At 43.9% G+C, this 22,173-nt stretch overlaps 1 protein-coding gene across 2 annotated transcripts in view; it reads left to right on the plus strand.

Annotated features, from left to right (window-relative positions):
* The window catches only part of LOC137384629 (coiled-coil domain-containing protein 38-like), a 136,358-nt gene that overhangs the window by 99,678 nt on the left and 14,507 nt on the right, over nucleotides 1–22,173 (plus strand). For both annotated transcript variants that reach the window (XM_068058776.1, XM_068058777.1), the window contains exons 12-13: nucleotides 5,529–5,664; nucleotides 18,690–18,895. In XM_068058776.1, coding sequence (XP_067914877.1) covers nucleotides 5,529–5,664; nucleotides 18,690–18,895 — 342 coding nt within the window. The remainder of the gene's footprint in view (nucleotides 1–5,528; nucleotides 5,665–18,689; nucleotides 18,896–22,173) is intronic.

Raw genomic sequence — 22,173 nt, forward strand, 5'->3', positions numbered from 1 at the left:
TTGCTGTGCACAAATTGGTTGCCCCTTTTGCTGCAATAATGATAACACTTGAGCAAAAGTTTCGGTTTTACAGACAGGGTGAAAAGAGGCATTTTCATTCTACCCAACAGATTATGCTCTCAGCCTCTGAGTTATGAAGAAAAGTCTAATGGTTAATGGCCGTGCCCCTAGCCAAGTTGTTCCAATACAGCTACAACACTGGCATCTACCTGGCAATGTGGAAAATTGCCCAGGTATGTCCTGTCCACAAAAAGCAGGACAAATCTAATCAGGTCAATTACCGCCCCATCAGTCTACTCTTAATCATCAGTAAAGTGATGGAAGATATCGTCAACAGTGCTATCAAGCAGCACCAACTCAACAATAACCTGTTCACTAAAGCTCAGTTTGTATTCAGCCAGGACCACTCAGCTCCAGACCTCATTACAACCTTGGTCCAAACAGGGACAAAAGAGCTGAAGTCCAGAGGTGAGATAGACTCCCCTTGATATCAAAGCAGCATTCGATTGAGTTGGCATCAAGGAGCCTGAGCAAAACTGGAGTCAACGGGAATCGGGGGAAAACTCTCCGATGGTTGGAGTCATACTTAGCACAAGTGGCTGTTGGAGGCCAATCATCTCAGCCTCAGGACATCAGTGCAGGAGTTCCTCAGGGTAGTGTCCTAGGCCCAACCATCTTCAGCTGCTTCATCAATGACTTTCCTTCAATCATAAGGTCAGAAGTGGGGCTGTTCGCAGATGATTGCACAATGTTCAGTATCATTCACAACTCCTCAGATAATGAAGCAGTCTGTATCCCCATGCAGCAAGACCTGGACAACCTACAGGCTTGGGCTGATAAGTGGCAAATAACATTCACGCCACACAAGTGCCAGGCAATGACCATCTCCAACAAGAGAGAATCTAACATCTCCCCTTGACATTCAATGACATTACCATCATTGAATCCCCCACTTTCAATATCCTGAGGATCACTGTTGACCAGAAATGTACCTGGACCGGCCAGATGGCTACAAGATCAGTTCAGAGACTGGGAATTTTGTGGCGAGTAACTCACCTCCTGACTCCCCAAAGCCTGTCCACCATCTACAAGGCACAAGTCAGGAGTGTGATGGAATATTCTCCACTTGCCTGGATGAATGCGACTCCAACAACACTCAAGAAACTCAACACCATCCAGGACAAAGCAGCCCACTTGATTGGCACCCCATCCACCACCTTAAACATTGACTCCCTCCACCACCGACGCACAGTGGCGCAGTGGTTAGCACTGCAGCCTCACAGCTCCAGGGACCCGGGTTCGATTCTGGGTACTGCCTGTGTGGAGTTTGCAAGTTCTCCCTGTGTCTGTGTGGGTTTCCTCCGGGTGCTCTGGTTTCCTCCCACATGCCAAAGACTTGCAGGTTGATAGGTTAATTGGCCATTGTAAATTGCCCCTAGTATAGGTAGGTGGTAGGGAAATATATAGGGACAGGTGGGGATGTGGTAGGAATATGGGATTAGTGTAGGATTAGTATAAATGGGTGGTTGATGTTCGGCAAAGACTCGGTGGGCCGAAGGGCCTGTTTCAGTGCTGTATCTCTAAACTAAACTAAACTAAACATATACAAGATGCATTGCAGCAACTCACCAAGTCTCCTTCAACAGCACCTTCCAAACCGGTGACCTCTACCACCTAGAAGGTCAAAGGCAGCAGATGCATGGGAACACCATCACCTGCAAGTCCCCCTCCAAGTCACATCATTCTGGCTTGGAACTATATTGCTGTTCTTTCACTGTCGCTGGGTTAAAGTCCTGGAACTCCCTTCCGAACAGCACTGTGGGTGTACCTACATCACCTGAACTGCAGCAGTTCAAAAAATTGGCTCACCACCACCTTCTCAAGGGCAATTAGGGATGGGCAACAAATGCTGGCTTTGCCAGTGATCCTCACATCCCAAGAACGAACACATAAAAAATTGTAAACATATAGATGAAGTTACAAGAATGGGATTTTTGGTGCACTCTAACATCAAAGTTATTCTTGATGTTTTCCATTGCTCCAAGACTCATTCCATTACTACTGAAACCTTCCAGGTCCCAGGACAATCCTGGTGCTGATAAGCCAGTGTCCAGTGTGATGCTACTTATGGTAATGACCTGGAGCTCACTGCTCACAAGAGTGGTGAAAACGGAGTCAATCAATGACTTCAAGAGGAAGTTGGATGGCCAATTGAGAGAAATAGACTTGCAGGGCTACTGGGATCGAGCCAGGGAGTGGGACTGACTGCATAGCTCTGTGGAGAGCTGGTATGGACTTGATGGGCAGAATGGCCGCCTTTTGTGTTGTCAATGACTCTATGACAGCACAGTTTGTACAAAACTCCCAATTCAGAAAGACTTAAATTTGCATTTATATAGCACTTTCCTGCCCTCAGGATGCTTTTAAGTGCTTTATAGCCAATGAAGTACTTCTGAAGGGTAGTCACTGTTGTAATGTCAAATATTCTGCAGTTATTTGCACACAGCAAGCTCCCACAAATGCTAATGAGGTAAATGACCAGGTAATCTGTTTATTCAGTGATGTTGGTTGAGGAATTTATATTAGGTGGGACACTAGGGAGAATTCCCCTGTTGTTCTTCAAATTGTGCCATGGGCTCTTTTACATCCACCTGAGAGGGGACATTGGAGTGGGGCTTGAACCCATAAGCTTCTGTGTTAGAGGGAAGAGGGCTACGCACTGATCCATGGCTGACACCATCACTGAGTCCCACCAGAGGACATGAGCTAGCTAATCTTCATTTGGTTTTGCAACAGGAAAGGATTAGTTCAATTTTTATTTCCGAAAAATAGCTACATCTTCTAGAAAAACAAAAAATGTAATCAAGACTGGTACTGGTAAAAAAAAAAGCTCTCCATATTGTTCATAATATTGTACCCTTGAGTTTGGAAGATTGAGGGGTATTCTGACGAAGGTGTTCAGATAGGGTAAGTACAGAGAAACTGTTTCCTCTGGTGGGGGAATTGAGAACAAGAGGACATAACTTTAAAATTACAGTTCATGTGGGAGGAAAAATAAGAAACACATTTTCACTTTTCGGAAGTCTGGATTCTGTGTGGACGCTAGGGGTCAATTGGAGTGTTCAAGACTGAAATCGATACATTTTTGTTGAGTAAGGATATCAAGGGATCCGGAACTAAGGTGGGTAAATGGAGTTGAGGTACAAATTAGCCTACAAAATAGTGCATTGCAGAGCAGGTTGAGGGGCTGAATGGCCTGCTCCTGTCTCTATGTTCCTATAAAATATTGCCCTCACCCGTCATCCTATTCTTGCTTTTGGACACTTCCACCTGTACCCTGAGAAGCCACTTTGACTGCACCTTGCTCTGAAGGGAGAGCACTAACAAGGCAGCCCTGTTCTTAAAATCATTACTGCTCTTCATGGTTCCATTGGATGAGAACCTCACGATCTCTGCTCTTTAAATTTCATTCCTATTGCATAAAATATATAAAGGCTGATTGAGAGACCAGTAAATGTGGAATTCTCCCTTGACCATCTTTAGTATAATATGCCTGCAATAGAATACAGTCTTCCTATAACTCCAGTGTGCAATAAGTAAGACTCGAAAGATCCGACAATTATATAGCAGCTTTTAGGACCTCAGGACATTCCAAAGCACTTTAAACCCAAGTATTTTTGAAGTAGTTAGTCACTGTTGTAATATAGGGAAACACGGCAGCTGATTTGTGCCCAAGAAGATCCCATAGACATCAATGAGATTAATGACCAGATAGTCTGTTTGATGTTGGTTGAGGGAAAGATATTGACCAGGACACCAGGAAGAATTCCCCAATCTTTAAATAGTGCTGTGGGATCTTTTACATCCATCTAAAAGGGCAGAAAGGCCTCAGTTTAACATTTCACCCAAAAGACACTTGACGTGTCTGCCTGGTTTATGTGCTGAAGTCTCTAGAGTGGGACATGAAATTGCAGTTGAGAACACTAGGCTGAGCCATGATCTGCCATCTAAACACTGACAGCAAATTATATTTGTACTGTTTGATATCAGAATTAGTGGGGTGGGGGGAAGTGCGTGTGGTAGTAGGTTATGAACTGTCCATTGAGTTTTGAAAATGAGGTTAATGAGTGGAGCAGATTAAAAGGACCAAGTTTTATTCTCTCTGCTGGATGTGATATTGAGTCGAGACATCTCCACTCTGAGCCTGGTAGGAGCGATCCCATAATACAATGCTGCTGTCCTTGGTCCAGCTCAGTTTGACTCCATGGAGTTGCTAAGGAGAGTAATCTGTACAGCAGGAAGTGCTCTTTAAATCCAGACTTTAAGGTGCATTGGAGCAGGATAGATGAACTTCACTGTGCACCTGCCCATCCAACATCTGAGCTGGATGGCTAATCAGGTATGTTTCCTCAGTGTTGTTATCCCACACATTGAAGAGAGCAAAAGTTCTATTAATTTTAGCAGTTCTCTGGGAATATTTTCCCACCTAATTTTGATTGTTGTGCAAGGAATTTCATCTCTGAAACCTTCATGCCAATTTCAGTTCCTGTGTACCAAACAATTTTTGATTGTCCAAAAGCAAAAAACTGTGGATGCTGAAAATCTGAAATAAAAACAGAAAGTTCAGGAAATACTCAGCAGGTCAGGCAACATCTGTGGAGAGAGAAACAGAGTTCACGTTTCAGATCGATAACCTCTCATCTGAATTTTTGTTTGTCCTTTGTTAATTATTGGAGAAGTGGGCCACTTCTACACTGTATAGTGTAACTATTTATGAATTTGTTTCATTTAATTGCAGTAAATGACTTTAAACCAACCGTTGAGGCCTTTAAAAAGGTTTGTGCTCCATTATGAGATCTCCTTCACATACAGGAATTTATACATGACTCGGCTGTGGGTACAGGCATGATGGGTGGAATGGCCTCATTCTGTGTTGCATGATTCAAATTACCTGGTGCTTTAAGAATAGATGGGAGTAATTTGTCCTCATAAGAACATTTTCTGGACAGATAGTTTGTTCCACAGTCCACAGATTACATTGTTACTGAATATACTTTACTCAACCATACTGCATTGCCCAACTGTAGTTTAATTTGGCCCATGTTGGTGTCTCTTGGAAAATTCCATTTGCAGGCTAATAATTTCCAATTAATTAGTGAGCTTAACTGCAACAAGCAGCTTCATGATTAGTCAACATTGTACTACATAGTTTAATCAGTCATTTTTAACAATCTAAAGCAGAATTTGTGAATTTAATGATGTCTGTCATGACTTTTTAAATTGTCATTTACCTTAGAGTCTCACCACAGCATCAGTCTTTTTTGCTTCATAAGTTTTTCGAAATATGAAATTAACACATACTATATTGATTGAATAATGTTAATTATGCACACACACAAAATCTAAAACTCATGTCTTAGAGCAGTAGTGACCAGTGAGACATCCCATCCTTTGGTCAATAATGAGAACTGAAAGTCAAAGGTTGCAAATAATCATGCAAGTATCTAATATACAATGTTACCCTATAGGATGTTTAATATCCATTGCTTGAAGAAGCAGGTTGAACAATATGAGGATGCCATTGCGAAAGTGGATTCAGCAACAAAAGATGTAGAGTTTATGACCAAGATGTTCTCCTGGGGGGAGACTACAGGTGAAAGTGAGGTAAACACTGCTTTTTCAATCTCTCTTCCCATATTATTTTCATTCCAACCACTGAATGAAAATGTTAATGGCGCATTTCTTCATAAATGAAGTGATTGGGTTTGCTGAAATGTCAAAGATGATTAAATAGTACTATGGATTCATTAGCATTACTGCATGATTTGTGCAGAGATTGTTATATAGAGGTCAAGCATTTAGCACATCCATCCGCCCTCAAAGGGTCACATGTCCTACCTGTGGCATACTTAGCACCTGATTGCCCAAATAGCATGTTTATGAAATGGGAACAAGTCAGAATTCTCATCACAACTCTCACCCTCAGCTTTATAACATCACAGCTGCTATATCCCTTGTTAATATTTAGCAGATAGGTATGTCGCCTGCCTTTTTCCGCAGTAGTTGTTCTGTCAGTGCCAGTATCTGGGCATGAATGTTAATTGTACACTAATTGAGTGTTTAATTTTATGCATTAGTTTAATTTTCTGGGCATTAACTGGGGATTCACTAATGCTGCTATAAATAGGAGTAGATTGGAATTGTGGTTGTTGGGTTTGGAGACGCATGCTTGTAATGTGTGTCTCTGCAAATAAAAATTTAGTGTATAAAGATTAGGCTCCAGTTCTATCCTTTACCTAGTGTCAGCTGTGGCTCAGTTGGTAGTAATTTTGCCTTTGAGTTTCTAAGTTCAATTTCCACTTGAGGGCCTGAGTGCAAAAATCAAGACTGACACTGCAGTGCAGTACCGAGGGAGTGCTGCACTGTTGGAGGTGTACCCTTTTGGGTGAAACTGAAGCCCCTCCGCCTGCTTGGGTGAATGCAAAAGCTCCCATGGCACTATTTTGGAGAAGAGCAGGGGTGTTAGCCCTGGTGTCCCGGCCAATATTTATCCTTCAATCAACATCACAAGAGAATAGATTATCTGGTCATTATCACATTGCTGTTTGTGGGAGTTTGATGCAAATTAGCTGTCATGTTTCCCACATTACAACAGGACTACATTTCAAAAAGTACTTCAGTGGCTGTAAAGCACTTTAAGATGTCCAATGGTTGTGAAAAGTGCTATATAAATGCAAGTCAATCTTTTTTCTCTTTTTCACTGTCTGGCTTTCTGGAACAGAAAAATTAAGACAGTTCGCTCAAGATCACAGGGAGCTGAATTCATGGAAGCTGCTTCTTGCAATGGTTTACCAGTGCTTCACCAACGTTATCACAGACAATGTACTTATTGGCTAATCAGTTGCGCAGGCCTTGCTATGTATCAAAAATCCCATAAAACTCAAATTCAAAACTGCTCCTCCCCTTGGATTATTCACCAGAAAGAGGTCCGAAAGGTTTTGCACTGACTTAATTCATTTTTTACTACGATAGAGGAATTTCTATGGTTTCGATATGTACAACTTGTTAGCATATCCTTGGGGACACAGGCTTGGTTGCTGCGCTATTCCATAAGTTATCCTTGCAATGAATTTTCATCTCTTTCCAGAGTGTGTGGAAAATGGACAATCTTGCCAAACTGAAACACTGGTTTCAAAGCACCAATGGTTTCACTGACACGAGTGAGATGATGAAAAGCACATCATTTCACAATGTAAAACACCTTTTCCCCACATCAATTAATATGGAAAGCAACAAAGACACCACTCACTTTCTCTCAATATAAAGGCTGGTATTTGTGGCCTTTGACCTTGGAAAATGCTCAGCTTCCTCCATGCAGGAGGTTGATCTTGGCCTGCTGTCTTATTCTCTGATCGCAAAGCATGCTGGGCAGCCTAGTGCTGAGACTGCTGGGTCCAGGATATTGAAGTAGCCCTGCTGCAGCCATCCCATGATCCTGAAGAACAATTGGGATCTTCTGTTTTCTGATCTCCATTGGTGTGCAGGAACTTGGCAAAGCTTCTTTGACAGCATCTCCTGAACCCATGACCTTTAACTCCTAGGAGGTCAATGTCAGCAGATGCATGGGAACACCATTACCTCCAAGTTCCCCTCCAAGTCACGCGGCATCCTGACTTGGACACATAGCACAGTTCTTTCATTGTCGCTGGGTCAAAATCCTGGAGCTCCCTGCCTAGTAGCACTGTGAGTGTACCTACACCACACGGACTGCAGCAGTTCAAGAGAAGGCGCACCACCACCTTCTCGAGGACAATTAGGAATGGGCAATAAAGTCCAGCCTCGACAGCAATGCCCACATCCTGAGAATGACATTTTAAAGAATTAATATGAACATCCGAATTAGGAGCAGGATTAGGTCACTCGGCTCTTCAAGCCTGCTCCGCCATTCAATAAGTTCATGGCTGAACTGATTACTCCACATTCCCACTTACCCCCAATAACCTTTCACCCCTTTGCTTATCAAGAATCTATCTACCTCTGCCTTAAAAATATTCAAAGACTCTGCTTCCACCGCCTTTTGAGGAAGAGAATTCTAAAGACTCACGACCCTCAGAGAAAGATTTCTCCTCAACTCTGTCTTAAATGCGTGACCCCTTATTTTTAAACAGTGACCCCTAGTTCTAGATTGTCCCACAAGGGGCAACATCCTTTCCACATCCACCCTGTCAAGACCCCTCAGGATCTTATATGTTTCAATCAAGTCGCCTCTTACTCTTCTAAATTCTAGCAGCTACAAGCCTAGCCTGCCCAATCCTTCCTCGTAAGAAAGCCCGCCCATTCCAGGTATTAGTCTAGTAAACCTCTGTGCTGCCTCCAATGCATTTACGTTCTTCCTTAAATAAGGAGACCAGTACTGTACACAGTACTCCAGATGTGGTCACACCAATATCCTGTAAAGCAGATGTGGTCACACCAATATCAATTCCCCTCGCGATAAACAATAACATTCTATTAGCTTTCCTAATTACATGTTGTGCCTGCATAACCTTTTGCGATTCATGCACTAGGACACCCAGATCCCTCTGCATCTCAGAGCTCTTCAATCTCTCACCATTTACATAATATGCTTTTTTATTCTTCCTGCCAAAGTGGACAATTTCCCACTTTCCCACATTATACTCCAATTGCCAGGTCTTTACCCACTCACTTAACCTATCCCTTATTTTCCTAGCTTAACTGCTGGCACTCGGCCTTGTCAGGGGCTGCACTTGGGGCAAGAAATCCTGGATTCTGGGGCTGGGCAAGACTGCCACATATTAGGCACTCCTACTGAGTGCTGAACAGGAAGGTCAGTCCCATTATTTCTAAACACGTGTAAACTTGCTATAACCTCACACTAGTCCTCCTCTGCTCATCAGACCAGCACAGAACTTAAACCAGGAATCCCTGTCGCTCCTGCATTCGTGCTTCCTTTGTGCTCCAAATTTCCTGTCTCTCCTTACTGAGAATGTAAGTCTGTGAGCTGAGGTCTCTGCTCACTAAGCTGTCAATCACAGAGGACTTGCCTACCAGAAGCCTTTTCAAAGATCTCAGAAATAGCTGTCAATCAAATTCACATATCCCTAGGTGGACGACCCATTCTTTGATGTGTGACCAGGGGCATCTGTCCCACTATACAGACTTGAAAAGAACAGTTCTGATGAAGGGTGACCGAGCTGAAAGGTTAACTCTGCTTCTCTCTCCACAGATACTGCCAGACCTGCTGAGTATTTCCTGTGTTTCTTGTTAATATTATATAAGAGATTGGGGGTTGCGGGTAATATAGTAGCATGGATAGAAGATTGGTTAAAAGACAGAAAACAGAGACTAGGGATAAATGCAGCATTTTCAGATTGGCAGGCTGTAACCAAGGATTAGTGCTGGGGCCTCAGCTATTTACAATCTATATTAATGACTTGAGAGAACTGAGTGCTGACAATACAAAGCTAGAAAGAAAAAGACTTGCATTTATATACCACCTTTCATGACCACCAGATGCCCCAAAGCACTTAACAATTGAAAAGTACAGAATTGGCTGTCGTCACTGTTGTAATGTTGGAAACGCAACAGTCAATTCGCACACGCATTCCCACAAATAAGAATGTGTTAATGACCAGATAATCTATTTTTGTAATGTTAATTGAGGGATAAATATTGGCTAGGACACCAGTGGTAACCCGACTACTTTTCTTTAAATAGTGCCATGGGATCTTATGCATCGACCTGAGAGCACTGACAGGACCTCAGTTTTACATCTCATTCAAAGAAGTGCACCCCCTCAATACTGCACTGGGTATATCAGCTTAATTTTTGTGCTCAAGTCCTGGTATATGATTTGAACCTACAACCATGTGACTCAGAGGTAAGGGTGTGACCCACTGAGCCACAGCTGATATCTAGGTGGGACTGTGAGCTGTGAACAGGACACAATGGCCGAATTTTCCTGTGGGCTTTGGGACCCCAGCGTCAGGACCAAATGGGGGTCCCGAGCCTGCACTTGCCAGCAGTGCACCCACCAGTGCAATCTTCCCAGAAACATACGAGCATACATACATACTAGGAGCAGGAGTAGGCCATTCAGCTCCTCAAGCCTGCTCCGCCATTCAGTAAGATCATGGCTGATCTGATTGTAATCTCGACTCCATATTCCCGCCTACCCCCGATAACCGTTCACCTCCTTGTTTATCAATCTATCTGCCACTGCCTTAAAAATATTCAAAGATTCTGCTACCACCGCCTTTTGAGGAAGAGAGTTCCAAAGACTCATGACCGTCTGAGAGAGAAAATTCTGGGATGGCGGGATTGTTCTATGAGGAGAAATTGAGGAGACTAGGCCTGTATTCTCTCGAGTTTAGAAGAATGAGAAGTGATCTCATTGAACCGTACAACATTCGTACAGGGCTTGACAAGGTTGATGCAGGAAGGATGTTTCCCCAGGCTGGGGGGGTCTAGAACCAAGGGACACAGTAGCAATATAAGAGGTAAGTCATTTAAGACTAAGATGAGGAGGAATTTCTTCACTCAGAGGGTGGTGAATCTGTGGAATTCTCTACCCCAGAGGGCTGTGGAGGCTCAGTCTTTGAGTATGTTCAAGACAGAGATCGATAGATTTCTAATAACGATATCAAGGGATATGGGGATAGTGCGGGGAAATGGCACTGAGATAGAAGATCAGCCATGATCAAGTTGAGTGGCAGAGCAGGCTCGAGGGGCCGAATGGCCTACTCTGCTCCTATTTCCTATGTTCCTATAAAGGCCAACATTCCATTTGCCTTCCTAATATTTGCTGTACCTGCATGCTAACGTTTTGTGATTCATGTACAAGGACACCCAGGTCCCTCAGCATTCTGCTGTCTCTCTATTTAAATAATATTCTGTTTTTCTATTCTTCCAGCCAAAGTGGACAACCTCACATTTTCCCACATTATACCCCATCTGCCAAATGTTTGCCCACTCACTCAACCTAATTATATCCCTTTACAGACTCTTTGTACCCTTCTCACATTTTGGTTTCCTACCTGTCTTTGTATCGTGAGCAAATTTTGTTACAATACACTCGGCCCCTTCATCCAAGTCATTAATATAGATTGTAAATAGTTGAGGCCTCAGCACTGATCCCTGTGGCACTCCACTAGTTACAGTTTGTCAACCTGAACATACCCCACTTATCCCAACTTTCTGTTTTTTGTTAGCCAATCCTCTATCAATGCTAATATGTTATCCCCAACACAATGAGCTCTTAACTTGTGCAGTAACCTTTTATGTGACACCTTTGGAAATCCAAATACACTACATCTACTGGCTCCCCTTTATCCACCCTGCTTGTTACATCCTCTAATTAAAAAACTCTAAAGAGCTCTAATAAATTTGTCAAACATGATTTCCGTTTCGTAAAACCATGTTGACTCTGCCTGATTACATTATAATTTTCTAAATGTCCTGCTATTCCTTCCTTCACAATAATTAGTTCCAGCATTTTTCCAATGACAGATGTTGGGCTGACTGGCCTATAGTTTCCTGGTTTCCGTCACCCTCCTTTCTTGAATAGGGGTGTTGCATTTGCTGTTTTCCAATCTTCTGGGACCTTTAGAAAATATAGACAATTTTGGAAGATTTCAACCAATGCATCCACTATCTCTGCAGCCATTTTTTTAAGACCCTAGGATGCAGGCCATCAGGTCCAGGGGACCTGTCAACCTTTAGTGCCAATAGTTTTCCTAGCACTTCTTTAGTGATAGTAATTGTTTTAATTTCCTCCATCCCTTTTGCTTCTTGATTTTCTACTATTTATTTTATTTAGCGATCGAGTACTGAAACAGGCCCTTCGGCCCACCGATTCTGTGCCAACCATCAACCATCATTTATACTAATCCTACATGAATCCTATTATCTGCTCACATCCCCACCTTCACTACCACCTACCTATATTAGGGGCAATTTATAATGGCCAATTTACCTATCAACCTGCAAGTCTTTGACTGTGGGAGGAAACGAGAGCACCTGGCGAAAACCCAAGCAGTCACAGGGAGAACTTGCAAACTCCACACAGGCAGTACCCAGAACTGAACCCGGGTTGCTGGAGCTGTGAGGCTGCGGTGCTAACCACTGCGCCACTTGCATCTTGGGATTCTTTTTGTGTCTTGTACTGTGAAGACAGATACCAAATACTTGTTTGAAGAATCTGCCATTTCCTTATTTCCCATTATTAATTCCTCAGTCTCATTCTCTAAGGGACCAATGCTTACTTTAGCTACTCTTTTCCTTTTCATATACTTGTAGAAGCTTTTACTATCTGTTTTTATATTTCTTTCTATTTTACACTCAAACTCTTAATTTTTCCCTCTTTATTTTTTTTTGTCATCCTTTGTTGGTTTCTTAAGTTTTCCCAATCTTTTGGCCTATCACTAATCTCCACAGCATTGTATGCCTTTGCTTTCAATTTGATACCATCCTTAACTCCCTTAGTTAGTCACAGATGATGCATCCTTCTCATAGAGTCTTTCAATCTTAATAGAATATATCTTTGTTGAGAGTTATGAAATATCTCCTTAAATGTCTGCCACTGCTTCTCTACTGTCTTACCTTTTAACCTATTTTCCCAGTCCACTTTAGGCAATTCTGGCCTCATACCCTTGTAATTGCCCTTCTTTAAGTTTAAGACACTAGTTTCAGACCAAAATTTCTCACCCTCAAACTAAATGTGCAATTCTATCATGTTATGGTCACTCTTGCCTAGGGGATCCTTCACTTTGGTGTCATTAATTAATCATGTCTCATTACACAATACCAGATCTAAAGCAGCCTGCTTCCAGGTTGGTTCCACAAGGTATTATTCTAAGAAACTGTTCCAAATACACTCTTTGAACTCATCCTCCAGGCTACCTTTGCCAATTTGATTTGTCGAATCAATATTACTGCAGTACATTTTTTATAAGCCCTCATTATTTCTTGATTTATACTCTGTCTTACAGTGTAGCTATAAACTACTCCCACAAGTGACTTCTTTGCACTTTTTAAAATCTCCACCCAAAGATTCTACATCTTGATCTTCTGAGCCAAGATCATTTCTGACTGCTGTACTGATCTCATTCTTTATTAGGAAAGCTACCCCCTCCTTTTCCTTTCTTCCTATCCGTCCAAAATGGCAAATACCCTTGAATATTCAGCTCCCAGCCTTGGTCACTTTGCAACCAGGTCTCTGCAATGGCTGTCATATCATACTCCTTTATTTCTATTTGTGCCATCAATTCATCTGTCTTGTTATGAATACTGTGTGTATTCAGACAAAGAGCCTTTAATTCTGTCTTTTTACCATTTTCCCTACTCTGACCTAACTTGCTGGTGTGCTGTTATGTTTGTGTGCTCTGTCCCTTCCTGTCACACTCTGGTTATCATTACCCATATTGCTAGCCTGCACTAGTCTGTCCTTTCTCTTTAACTTTCCAAATCACCCCTCACATGAACCCTCCACTGCCACTATTTAGTTTAAAGCCATATCTACAGCCCTAATTATATGATTTGCCAGGACACTGGTCCCAGCACAGTTCAGGTGAGGGCTGCCCCAACAGTACAACTCTCTCTTTCCCCAGTACTAGTGCCAGTGCCCCATGAATCAAAACTCATTTCTCCCACACCAATCTTTGAGCCACACATTCAACTCCCTGATCTTATTTACCCTATGCCAGTTTGCTCGTGGCTCAGGTAGTAATCCAGAGATTATTAGCTTTGTGGTTCTGCTTTTGAATTTAGCCCCTAGGTTGTCATACTCCCTCAGCAGAACCTCTCTCTTAGTGCTACCTATGTTGTTGGTCCACAACAACTGGATTCTTCCTCTTCCACCCCAAATTCCTCTCCAGCCCCAAGGATATGTCCTTAACCCTGGCACTGGGCAGTCGACACAGCGTTTGGGACTCAAGCTCTTGGCTGCAGAGAACAGTATCTATCCCCCTAATTATACAGTCCCCCACTGCAACGACATTTCTTTTTACTCACCCCACTGGAATGGCCCCCTGCACCATGGTGCTGTGGTCAGTTTGCTCATCTTTCCTGCAGTCCCTGCTGTCGTCCACACAAGCTGGAAGAATATTGACTCTGTTGGACAAGTGCAAGGTCTGAGGCCCCTCCATTGCTACCTTCTGGATCCCCAAACCTGCCTTACCTTCCTGTCCCTGACCACAGACTAAATCTGAAGTACCAAACCTCAGGGCTGGATTTTACCAAGTCCTCCACATTGGGATCCATGCCAGGGGGGAACCGAAAGATGGGGCCGGCAGGGGTCCGCCATGGAGGTCGACGGTGGGAGGGCTGGGCCCGAACCTCCCAGCGGCGGCAAGGCTTCATGGCAACCTCCTGGCTGCTGCTCAACGGGATCTGGATTTCAATATTTAAATTAATAACATGCATAAATTTAAATGAACTTACCTTCAATCTTCCGGGCCTGCCTCGATTCTGTGCCTTCAAATCCCCGTCCGGGGAAAGCTAATGTCACACTGGTGAGGAGGGGGGAGGAGTTAATATTTTCAGTGCTGTGGGGGGGTGGTGGAATGACGTCAAATAAACGTAATGGGTGTTGGGGATGGTGAGAAGGGGTGAACTTTAAACATTGTACAGTCTGGAGGTGGGGGAAGGTCAAATTTAAAAGGTAAATGTTTTGGGGGTGGGGGGAGGGTAAATAGTTAATATAATTGTTATGGGGGAGGTGGAAAAGGGGCGTTAGAATTTATTTAATAAATTCTGGGGGCTGTATCTTTAAAAATTTAAATTGACCGGTAGGGCTAGCTGCCCTTTAAAAATAGTGCCAGTGCCTGCACACAGGCAGCTGATGCCATTGCTGGGGACGGATAGCCCACGCCCTCCATGAGATTGGGGGTCGGGGGGGGGGGCGCCCGGCTATTTAAATGAGCTGCCGCGTGTGGGATTGCACAGCTCTTTGGCGTGCGGGTCGCCTTTTTTTGAGATCACCGCCGAGATTAGTAGTGGGCTCTTAAAATCCAGCCCAAGGAGTGTGACTGCCTCCTGGAACAAAGTGTCCAGGTAACTTCTTCCCCTCCCTGATACATCGCAATGTCTGAATCTTGACTCCAGCTCATCAACTCTGAGCTGAATTTCCTCGAGCTGCAGACACTTACTGCAGATGTGGTTGCCGTGGATCACACTGGTGTCCACCAGCTCCCACATGCTACAGCTGCAATACATCACCTACCCTGTCGTCTTTATTGTGTTTTATTTAACTAATAAGGTTCCAAGTTTAGAAATATCACTCAATGATTATTTGTAGTCATATTAAGTAGTTTAACTAGTTAAGATATATAAATTTAATACAATACTTATATTTCCCCAGTACCAGTTTAAACTAGTGTCCCAGTTTAGAGAGGAAAAAAAATACTGTCTCAGTTTAGAGAGAAAAAAAATCTTAAAATTCACCAACCAATCACCTACCTGCTCACCTAATTAATGCCTCTGCCCTGCTTCAGCTCATCTGCTGTTGAAACCCTCATTATGCCTTTGTTACCTCTAGACTTGGCTATTCCTGACCGTCCTCCTATCTTCTACCCTACATAAACTTAAACTCATCCAAAACTCTGCTGCCCATATCCTAACTCACATTAAGTCCTGTTCACCCATCACCTTCATCCTCAACGACCTACTTTGGCTCCCAGTTGAGCAACGCCTCAAATTCTCATCCTTGTTTTCAAATCCCTCCAGGGCCTTGCCCTTCCCTAACTCTGTAATTTCTACCAGCCATACAAGCAGGAGGTGATGCAGCAACCAGAAATCTCCCGCTGTTACGACCAAGGCAGGAGAAGTGCACTGTCTTTTCTAGTTCCACTTCTCCACAGGTCACAACATACTTCCAAATGTCTACCCGGTTACCAGTACAGCCAATCACACACTCTATTTTTATCCCAGAATAAAATGCACCAACCAGGTTTCTTTAATAAACAGCAAAATTATCAGTTTATTACAAAACAAGACTTAACCAGTAACGAAGCAAAGCATTTAGCACACAGATTGAAATATGAAAGTTCCCTTTTTGAATTCCCCAATTACACTCACACACACATTGGAAAAATACAGAAATTCTCTCTGCAGAGGTTTGTCACAAAAAAGACTATGTTGGCCAAATACTAATTCTTGGTGGGAAAAAAGCAAAGGTATGGAAGGAAGTCAATTGTCCACTTTTTGGTCTGGCATCCGGGAATACGGAGATGGGTCACTGGGATCATTTCAGAAGCAGTCCGTTCTGGAGATGTCGAGAATTATTTCTCGTAGGTTTTCTAGGATAATGTGGCATCAGGGTTTTACCGCCAGCACACACTTGAATCGCAGAATTTTTCTCAGCTTCTCAGGAGCTATGCCGCACCAGGGATTTTAGCTCTCCGACCCTGGAGTTTTGCAGGATTTCTTCAACGAGGTAGAGAAGGAGGTGAGCTGGGTGGTTTCTTTTTCCTTGGCAAGTAAACCTTGGGCGGCACAGTGGCGCAGTGGTTAGCACCGCAGCCTCACAGCTCCAGGGACCCGGGTTCAATTCTGGGTACTGCCTGTGCGGAGTTTGCAAGTTCTCCCTGTGACCACGTGGGTTTTCGCCGGGTGCTCTGGTTTCCTCCCACCGCCAAAAACTTGCAGGTGATAGGTAAATTGGCCATTGTAAATTGCCCCTAGTGTAGGAGATGGTAAGGAATATGGGATTACTGTAAGGTTAGTATAAATGGGTGGTTCTTGGTTGGCACAGACTCGGTGGGCCTGTTTCAGTGCTGTATCTCTATAAAAAAAAAAAAAATTTTTTTAAAGTACTTCAAACAGTTCACACCCCTTCTAAACTGAAAACAATGTCCAAATCCCAAACAGAGAGTCACCTCCTGACCTACCCGGACATGTGGCTTCTCTGTAACCATTTTTCCCCAAGTCACCAAGGCTTCTGTTGTTTTCTGAGCCCAAAGCACAGGTGGTTTTCAAACAACATCTCAAGTGGCCTTTCGGTGAACTTGGGAAAAAACACATCCATGGAATCTTTTCAGTTTTAACACAAGTCCTCAAAAAATATATATTTTTTTTAATGGTAGCACTTTCATAACACCATGCAAGTTGGCCCCTATACCTTACTGTGCATGTGCAGCCATGCAAAATAATTTAAAGAGGCCACATACTTAAACAAATCGTCCGCACACTCCAGAAATAAATTAAAAGGTTATGTTGCCTACGATCCTCAAATATTTGCATTCCTCCAATTCTGGCCTCTTTTGCATCCCCGACTATAATCACTCCTCCATCAGTAGCCATGCCATGAACTGCCTGGGCCCTAACTCTGGATTCCCTCCCTAAACCTCTCCACCTCTCTCTTCTCTTTTAAAATGCTCCTTAAATCTACCTCTTTGACCAAGTTTTTAGTCATTTCTCTGTGGCTCGATGTCACATTTTCTTTGATAACGTCCTGTAAAGCTCCTTGAGACATTTCAATACATTAAAGGCATGTTACAGACAGGTGGTAAGGGGCACGGGTGGTTCCCACTGTTCTCCTCCCAACTGACCACAGTCATGTTTTGTTTAAATGATGCTTTCGTCCCTGAGTGTCTTTCGGGTCAAATAAACAGACAAATGACAGGTTTTCTCATCGGTAAAAAAAGGATAACTATTTATTTTAAACAAATCCAAAATGATCGAAACACCACTCAAGCACATATTCACTCTCATGCAGTCTCACGAGAAGATAGAAAAGTAAGAGGTAAGAGGTGTTTAGAGTTCAGGTTGTAGAAGTCTGTTGTTTCAGTAATCACCTGTGGGATCTCCTCGGATGGTGAATTTTAAAGTTGCAGGCCTGTTTTCTGGTGGTCTGGTAAAAGCTGGGCTGTTGCAGTCTCCTGGTTGTTCATTTTGGGTTGAAGACGGTGCTGATGTCTTGGGTCAATTCTCATCGGTAGATAAGTAGTTTTTGCAAAGTCACACTCTTGTTGTAGCTAGCTTCCAACTTGTCTCAGCAGGGTTCAATTGTATTGGCTGGAATCGATCTCTCCCTCTCAGCCTTGCTGGAATTCAAGATGGCTTTGTGTTGCACAGTGTGGCTGAAGAGAGACCATACTGACATCGTTGTCTCTAGTCCTGCCCTGAAAAGACTCCCCCTTTTGTTCCTCAAAATGATTACTTTTTAAGGCGACTTTTACAAGGTTTGGCTTTGCCCATGTGACTTCAGGTTTCAGTCCTAGCTGGGCTGTATAATGGCCTTTATGATGGCCCCATTCTGAAAAGAAGAGGGGTGGTTCACACTGCATTATAATGGAGGTTATTCAGAGACGGGAAGTCTGAGAAAGTTCTTGTCTCGTTGTGTTTGAGTATAGCTCACATCCAGGTATGATTGTCTGTTACATTTCCATGCAGATGGGGCTTAATTGGTTTCACAGATGTGGATTTGAGTGCAAGAGATGCTGAGGGTCATGTGTCTTGGCCTCAACGTTGTTGACAGAATATGTACCAGTCTCTTTAAAATTGTTCCAAGTTTTTATGACTCTTCATTTTGGTTCTGTATTTTCATCACTGTACTTCTCATGAACGTGACCGGTGCTATATAAATACAAGTCATTGTTATGCCAAATTAGAATAAATTATTAGCAGGATTTTAGAAGCGCATTGTTACACAAAAACTATTTTTATTTTAGAAAGAAGTGTTGGAACTGTTGGACCTGAGCCTCACGAGGCTGCATCAGATGTGCTTTCGGGATGCCAAGGTACCTGAAAATGCTTTGCAGAAGATGAGCAGTGTAGAGCGTGAGATCCACAGACTGTTGGATTCGATTGACATGATTGCAACAGAGAAGACAGTCAGTGCCATTCTGAAGAGAAAACAGAAAGAAAATAGAGACAGGTAATGACGTTTTCATAGTAATGTTTGTTAGATTAGCCTAATATTAGATTACTTACAGTAAGCACCTTGTCTCTTGAAAAGATGTTCAGTTTCCCCATTGCAAAGAAGGACTGTCCCTGTTCCACAAAGCAATTGGCAGGGACACTGTCACATGAAGAGTTTGTGCCACGGGCAGGCTGGTAATCGGTCCTGCTGTTGTTTTGTTAGAAGCCCTGCCCAGCAATTGAAACACTGAGCTCATGTCTGAAATGGACAACAGCAACTGCTCCTTATCGGATGAGGAGGGGCAAGAAAGACGACACCAGCCAAATAAGCAGCAAAACGTAAAGTAGCTAAAGGAGGAAACCCCCTCCCTCCAAGGTCTTGAAACAGCGAAGGGCCCAGCGCACCCCAACCCCAAAGTGCTGAGTGCAGTGAGATGCCCAACACACCCCAGCTCTGGGAAGCCGGGAACAGAAACATCCTCGATGAAGAACAGAGGGGAAAGACAGCCCCGGTGGAGGACAGCCCAAACCTCCCAGCACAAACTCCACCCCCCACCCCACCACCAACTCCGCAACCCGATGTCACCATGGTGGAAGAGCCCTCCCGCGGGCGGCCAGAATAGTTTTCTCAGCCCAACGTCAGTGCAACAGTTTCTGAGCACAATGAGTATGCTAGTACTTACCCAAGGGCTGGGATTAGTACAGATAACTGGACTGGTAAATAATACACAGTTTTAATGGGTCCAAAGATTGCCTACATTAACATGTATAGCATTAAGGCCACTGCACATTGTGTTTTGACCTTGGGGTACCTTGCCAAGATCAAAGCCGACCTACTGTTGCTGCAGGAGTGTGGAATACTGCACCTCAGCACATACAGGCAATTGTCATGATGGTGGTCCCACGGGCCATCGATCTGGTCAGGGGGAAATTATTCCAGTTCCTCTGGCCTGGGTATTGTGCTACACGGAGGCAACATCACCATTTCCAAAGGAGGTGGTGGGCCGTCACCTCCTCGTAACAGATGTAATGTAAAAAAATGCTCCGCTCCGGTTAATCAACATGTATGTCCAGCTCGAAAGAACGAGTGGCTGACTGTCCTCCAGTAGCTCCTACTACTGCTGGTGACGTCCAGGCTGGTCATTCTAGGTGGTGACTTCAACTGCATCATCGATGTGGCTGGATGATCCAGCAGGACTGACAGCAAACTGGATGCCAATCTCAGACTCCTGATAGAAACGGTAAAAGACATCCAGCTGCACAACCACTTGAGCAATCCTCAGACGGAGTGCTGTCCAAATAAACTTGGTCAGGCCAGATGGGTCCGTCCGTTGCAGGATTGACTTCCTGTTTGTGTCCTGAATGTTCACACTCAGATACACCGATGTCAAGCCAGTGTTCTTCTCTGACCACTGCCTCCTACTGGCCAACTATCACTTACAGGACGACCAGCGGGTTGACGGGGGGACATGGAAGCTGACCATGAAACTGTTGACCCCAGAAAACATTGAGGAACTCGAAATGGATTACAAAGGTTGGAGAACCGTGTAACCCTTCTTTGAGTCCCCGACACACTGGCGGGAATTGATCAAAGTGAACATCAAGAGGTTCTTCATCCTCACTGATGTTCAGAGGGGGAGAGAGAAACAGAGGGAAATGCCCCGACTCTAGAAAAGCATTCAGAATCTGCTCCTGCTGCAGTCAATGGGGGTCGATGTCAAGGAGGATCTCCAAGTGGTGAAGAGCCAGCAGACCTCCATGATCATCTTCCAGTCCAGACTCCGCTCCGTTGAGCAGGATGAGACATGCTCGTGTTTCTTCTTCCAAAAGGTACACGGAGAGAGCTCTGTGATCAGCAGCCTGAAGGAAGAGGATGGCTTGGCAACGTCTTCGCAGTCCGACATACTAAAGATCAGCAAATCTGTATGACTGTATGACGTGAAACCCGCACGGCCTCCCAGTCTTTCCTGTCCTCTATCATGAAGGCTTTGGAGTGTCTGGACAAGTCGCTAACTCTGGACGAGCTGACAAAGGCCGTCAGGTCCTTCGAGACGAGTAAAACCCCCGGAAGCAACAGCTAACTGGTTGAGTTGTATTCAACTCTGTGGGACTAGATCAGACCAGACCTGCTGGAAGTATACGAGAATATGCTTCTGGCCGGCAGCATGGCAGAATCCATGAGGAAAGACATCATCGCCCTCATCTACCAGCAGAAAGGGGAGAGGGAAGAAATCAGAAATTGGCGGCTCATCTCACTGCTTAATGTCGACTACAAGATTCTGTCCAAAGTCATTGCCAGTTGGCAGGAAGATCTCTGATAGCCTCGCGCTACTCAGGGATACAATTGCCTGTATGTGGTACAGAGTGCTGGTCACCTGCCTCATCAGCCTGGACCACAAGAAGGCTTGTAACAGGCTATCACATACCTATACAATGGGCGTACTGTCCAAAATGGAGTTTGAGGCGGGAATCTGCAACTGGATCCTACTGCTCCACACAAATATCAGTAGCGCAATTTCAATCAATGGGTGGGAATAGGATCTAATCTGGAGATAGACAGGGCGGTCCTCTCTGCCCTGTCTTATTTGTTTGGGGATATGGTTCGGAGGGGCCAGGGCATGCGCCAAAAACTGGTACGTTTTCTCCCCCTTTATCTAAAGTTTGTTCATCGTGTTCCTGCGGACACGATCCATTTTCGATCTCCAGATAAAGTGGGAGATGGCTCGGGTGACCACCATGGTACAGGAGTGGGCTATGGGCCAGACAATGTGGAGCAACACCAACAGTGCCTCACACCTGATGACCAGGTTCTTACCCACAATGGAGAGATCAACTTTATAAAAAAAATACTTTGGCCAAGTTATTGTCAATTCTTGAAGAAAAAGGATAAGATATGGAATGTTCCAGATGGCTTTTGGTCTGGCGTCCAGGTGCACATAGACGGCTGTCACTGGGATCTTTCTGGAGCAGTTCTGTTCAGGAGTTGTCGAGGAGTAGTCTTGCAGGCGTTTTGGGAGAATTACTGCATCAGTGGTTTCAGCTATCACACTGGATTCTCAGAAGATTTTTCAAAACGGGTGGAAAAGGATGAGTTAGGTGGTTTCTGTCTTAGCAGGCTATACCCCAACTGAACATTCAAACAGTTTAAGCCCCAAAACAGAAAGCCAAAACTCATGACAACCATTAACCTAGACACGTGACATTGCTGTAAACAACTGCAATAGCCAGCAAGGCTCCTTATGTTTATTTAGCATGTCATTGTCTCTTCCAGTAAGTGTTTTTCAAAAAAATCCA

Source organism: Heterodontus francisci, chromosome 27 (assembly GCF_036365525.1).
Source record: "Heterodontus francisci isolate sHetFra1 chromosome 27, sHetFra1.hap1, whole genome shotgun sequence".
Lineage (NCBI taxonomy): Eukaryota > Metazoa > Chordata > Chondrichthyes > Heterodontiformes > Heterodontidae > Heterodontus > Heterodontus francisci.